The sequence below is a fragment of the Echinops telfairi genome, unplaced genomic scaffold (assembly GCF_000313985.2).
Source record: "Echinops telfairi isolate 266 unplaced genomic scaffold, ASM31398v2 ScPeMD7_655;HRSCAF=1070, whole genome shotgun sequence".
Taxonomy (NCBI): Eukaryota; Metazoa; Chordata; class Mammalia; order Afrosoricida; family Tenrecidae; genus Echinops; species Echinops telfairi.
In genome coordinates this window covers 27,871,627-27,876,894 of record NW_022104553.1, presented here as the reverse complement: position 1 = coordinate 27,876,894, position 5,268 = coordinate 27,871,627, and the positions used below count along the sequence as shown (strand labels likewise).

At 54.4% G+C, this 5,268-nt stretch overlaps 1 protein-coding gene across 1 annotated transcript; it reads right to left on the bottom strand.

Moving 5' to 3' along the window:
• Positions 1–31: 31 nt before the first annotated feature.
• On the bottom strand, positions 32–4,793 carry LYPD5 (LY6/PLAUR domain containing 5). The gene is made up of 5 exons (XM_004710373.1): positions 4,727–4,793; positions 1,589–1,732; positions 779–955; positions 498–644; positions 32–282 (listed from the first exon to the last, which is right to left on the bottom strand). Exons 1-5 carry the CDS (start codon positions 4,791–4,793, stop codon positions 32–34), a joined length of 786 nt encoding a protein of 261 aa, XP_004710430.1.
• Positions 4,794–5,268: the final 475 nt, after the last annotated feature.

Genomic DNA, 5,268 nt, shown 5'->3' with positions numbered 1-5,268 from the left:
CCCGACCATCCCCAGCCTCCTGTGTGAGAGGCTAGGAGAGCCCAAGGGAGCCTCCCAGCGCGCCCACCAGCAGGGACGCTAGAAGAAGCTGGGCCACCGAAGGGAGTGCCCGCGGAGAAGCGGCCGCAGCCTCGAAGGGCTCTATCACGGAGTCCCCATTGCAGAGGTTGCCCCGGCAGCAGGTGCCCTGGAGGTCAATGTCCGTCCAGGGGCTGGTGGTGCCCTCGATGGTGCAGGAGGGCCGGTGGCACGTTCTGATGTACACCGGGACTGACGTATTGGCTGGAAGAAGGGGGGGGGAGGGAGGGGAAAAATGAGGAAAGGGGGGGGGGGGTCAGAGGGGAAGGAACCCAGCAGGCTGTGTCCCCCACGCCCTCCCCCCGAGCCAGGGCACCCAACACAGACTTAGAGCAGGGCCTTGCCTCCTCCCTCAGCCCAGCTCAGCTCCCCAGCCTCCCGCTCAGACCCGCCAGGCGGAGGCCCTCCCAGGCTCTCACCGATGGTCATTCGGCCATTGCCCCGGAAGCACACGCTCTCATCCAGGTGGCATTGGACCCGCCGGGACTTGTTGGCGGTGCAATCCTCCGGCGAGGTCCCCACGCAGGCGTAGCACTCGGTGCCGCTGAGCAATGGGGGGTCGGGCGCTGGCGGGCACGCGAGAGCCTCGGTCAATGCACTCGCAGGGCGTGCACGGAGGCTCGGAGGCCCCGCCCCTGCCCTGGCGGACCCCGCCCACCCTCATCGCCCCGCCCACTCCGGGCCCCGCCCCGCGGCCTACCTGGGCTCAGGTTGGGGAGGCTGTCGTGGCTCAGGATGTCGACGTTGCACAGGTCGGAGGAGCAGCCGCGCACCACGGAGAAGTCCGGGGGCAGCGAGTTATGGTTCACCTCCATCTGGCCGGACGGCGCGCCCGACCAGCAGCCCTTTTTAACCAGCGTCACCGAGGAGCGATATCCTAGGCGGGCGGGGATGGCGTCTCGGATGCTGCCTCCCTTCGCATCCTCGACCCCCACCTCCCTTCGCATCCTCGCCCCCACCCCGACTCTCGCCTCTGCCCCTCCCTCTCCTGCTCCTCCTCCTCCCCTCTCGCCTCCTCTCCCTCTTTTGTCTCATCTCCTCCACCTCTTCCAGCCTCCCTTTCCTGATCCCTCCACCAGCCTCTTCTTTTCCACTGTTGTTTCCTAGCACCCTGTTGGTATAGTGGGTAACGCAGTTGGACTGCTAACCATGAGGTCAGTTGTTCAAAACCAACATCCCTCCATGTAGGAAAGAGGCGGCTTTCTACTCCCATAAGGAGTTACAGTCTTGGAAATGCACAGGGGCAGGTCTGCCCTGTCCTATAGGCTTGTTTTGAGTGGATATCGCCTCGATGGCAGTGAGGTAGCTTTGTTTTGTCTCTGCAGAGCCTGCGGGGTGGGTTCGAACCGCCAACCTTTAGGTCAGCAGCTCAGCCCAACCCACTTGTTTTCCACTCCTTTCAGCTTCCATAGCTCTGCCTTCATCCTTCTCCTCGTTATCTTCCACAATTCCTCCCTGATCCCTTCTCTCTTCCCCCTGTCATGCAACACCCCTGCCCTCCGTTCCTCACCCGTGCTGACTGAACTGACCGCCTCAAAGCAATGGCTGGGACAGGAAGCGGTGGGGAGCGTCTTTCCACTGAGATCAAAGGGCCCATAGTAGGTGTGTTCAAAGTTGAAGCATTGCAAGGCCTGGGACTCTGAGGAAGAACATGATGGGTTAGCATGGTCAGGAAGGAGCCCATCCCAGGAACTTAGAGCCGCTCCCTGCAAGTCTCAGAAATGCACATAGGCAGCTCTATGCTGTCCTATGGGGCCGCTATGAGTCTATGAGTGCCCCTCGACTGGATGGCAGGGAATGAGTGAGCTCTGAAGGGATTCAGGCCGGATTGCCTAGAGAGGCCAGGTGTCGATTGGTCATAGCTGGTTCTGACTTCATCGCAGGGCTCTGCACCTGACCATCCAGTTTATTCTCACCGGTTGTTCCAGATCTCCACCCTCTTCCTGGGAGTCCTCCAAGATTTAGCTAGAGGAGGAAGTGACTCAAGCCTAGGGCTCTACCCATCCTTTGCCCAGCCAAACTCATGACAGATGTAGCCCCTGAAAAACCCAAGTGGGTATGTGGATTGGCAGGACTCAAAGATCATCCATGGAAAACAAACACGTCAATACACAGAACGCTCTTCAATCTTGAACCTACAAACGCACATGTACAATCAGACCTAGAGATACTGTACAAAGTATGCCCGGGTGGACACAAACAAAACTGACAGAGATTCATGCAAATTAGGCAACCTATGTTCCAAAGGGTGTGAACCTCTGTGCAGATTTCTACATCCACACATGAAACAGCTACATACTTAGACAAGCCCTCCAAATCAAGGCACGCTATCTCGATGGCAGTGAGGTGGTTCTGTTTGATTTTATGCCTCTGTGGAGTGAAATCACACACACATATGGAAATGGTAACAACACAGACACAAGAAACATAAAGTCATACCCGGAGATAGAGAAAACAAGATTTGAACAGAGACTCAAGAACCATAGGGAGACAAAGAGCAAGAGAGACATTAACTCCCTGCCATCCAACTCGATGAGGATTCATAGGGACCTTATAGGACACGGTAGGAGCGGCTGGTGGTTTCAAACTGCTGACTTTGCGGTTAGCAGCCCAACCTGTAACCACTACGCCACAGGGCTCCATTAGAGAGACACACAATTATGTAAAATTAGAGATGCGCAAAAAGGAGATCTACAAAAACCTAGCGTTTGTACCATGGATGGACCCTGAGAGAATGGCAGAAAATTGTGGGGTGGAGCCTCCAGTTCCTAAAACACAAAACAAACCACAACAAAAGCCCCAGATGTACTGGACTGGTGGAGACCTAGAGGACTCCCCTGAGATAGTCTTCCACCCTTGAACTGAAACTAACCCGAGGTGTATTGACAACTTTAAGCAAATGGCTTAAAACATAACAACTATGACCTACCTGTAAGTACTTCGAGCCTCTAACTAATCAGCTCCACGAGCCCACATGGTCAACAATGACCTTCAGACAAAGATGAGCGTGTAAGAGGGCAGGGAAACGAGATGCATGGAAACTGAACACGCAAAACCGCAGTAGATCATGGACGCGTTATGAAGAATGTCACTGGTGCCACTGAACAATTTGTGTGGGATTGTTGAAACGGGAACCTAAAGTACTGTGTAGACTGTCACTGAAAACACAGTAAAATATTATTGGAATTAAAAAATATACATATATACATACATATATATAATTTAAAGTCACACACAGAAGTACAGCCAGAATTAAATATATATATATTTAATTAATATATATATATATATATAAATTATATATATATAATTTAAAGTCACACACAGAAGTAGAGCCAGAATACTCCTTAGAAGCAAGGATGGCAAGACTGTGTCCTCTACTGTGGATGTGGTATATCAGGAGGGACCAGGTCCCGGAGAAGGTCGGAATGTTTGGCCCAGTAGGGTGTTTGGGAAGAGAAGGAAGACCCTCAACAAGGTGGGTGGACACAGGGGCCACGACAATGATTCAGCCGTTGCCACAACGGTCAGGACAGCGTAGACAAGACAGTGTTTCCTTTCTGTTGGACACGGGGTCCCTTCGAGTCGAAAACCCACTGGACAGCGCCTAACAACGACGACGACATTTTCAAGACAGAGCCAAGGACGTACTTAAGTGTCTGCGAACAAACGCAGAAGTTTAATGCCGACAGGCGTACAAGTCACAAAGGCAAGGTCACCGAGTAACACAGCTATGCAACATTTCACGCGGGTTGCTCTTCCGACGGCAGCGAGGCTCAGACATGACCAGACCCAGATACTGAACCAAGGCGCAGAGAGCTCCACAAGCACAGCCGTCCCCAGGACGCGCTGACGCAGGCGCAGAAGTCGAGCGCCCTCGTGTGGACTGGAGGACACAACCTATTACGGATTGAATGAATTGCATTCTCCCTTTCTCCCCCCACAACCGGGAGTTGTCATGGCTGGTTGTAATCTCATTTGGGAAACGGGCAGTCTGTATCTTGAGCCAAATCTCTTTGGAGATGTGCAAGAAGCGCATGCACACCAGATTAAACGCCGGTTGGGTGTGTGCAGGCCCGGCCTCCTCCCCACCTCTCTCCTGCCCCAAATCTTTAGCCACTTCATTTCTGACCCAAGGGTGCCCCCTGTCCCAGCTCTGAGACAGGGGGTGGTGTGTGTGCCTGAAGGTGAAGCCAAGGTTTGTGACAGTTCTGGATAAAGCCCTGTGGCTCCCGAAAGACCCTTGGAGGGCAAGAAGGATGAGAAGGACTGAGTGGGGAAGAGGAACACAAGAGAGGATGATCGATGGGGGACAACAGAGGAAAGGATGAGAAATAATTACACCAGTCTCGGGAGTCTGGCCCCTGAGACCTCGCCTCCTTCAGACCCAGGAGCCCAGGCTCCGGCCCCATCCTCCCTCAGACTCAGAACCCCCAGCTCCCTCCTCCTTCACACGCAGGAATCCAGCCCCTAGCACACTCCCTCCCTCAGACCCAGGAGTTCAGGCCCCCAGTCCCCATATTTCTCAGACCCAGAAGTCCAGGCCCCCAGTTCCCATGTTCCTCAGACCCAGGAGTCCAAGCTCCCAGCCTCCTCCTCCCTCAGACCTTCTCAGGCCCCCATCCCCTCTTCTCCAGAGATATAGAAATTTGGGTACCTGTCAGGCAGAGCACAGCCCCTAACAGGCAGAGCAGGAAGGATCTGGACATCCCCATCTTCTGAGAGGGGGCCAAGCAGAGGAACCTCGGACAGCTCCTACCCTGACTTCTTGCCGGGCTGCCTTCTGCATACCGCGCCCCGTGGCATCCTGGCTACCTTGCCTGGCCAGGATTCCTCCACCCCCACCCTCGATTGCCTAAGTCTCCTCCCAGGTAATTGTGCTGGGGCCAGGATGAGTCCCAGGGGATGGGGGCGGTGGGGCAGCATGAATAATACATATTCCTGTTGCCCTAGGGAGGCCTGGACTCCTTGCTTTAGGGTCCTGTCTTGACACCCTTTCCCAGCGCAAGAGTAAGCACCCACAGTTCCCTGATTACTCTTACTCTTCTTACTCTGCATTACACACACACACACACACACACACACACTACACTACACTCTTGACCGGCATGAGAATGCAATCTTCCAGGCTCATCAAAAACAAACAAACCCACTGCCATCGAGGCAATGCCAACTCACAGCGACCCTATA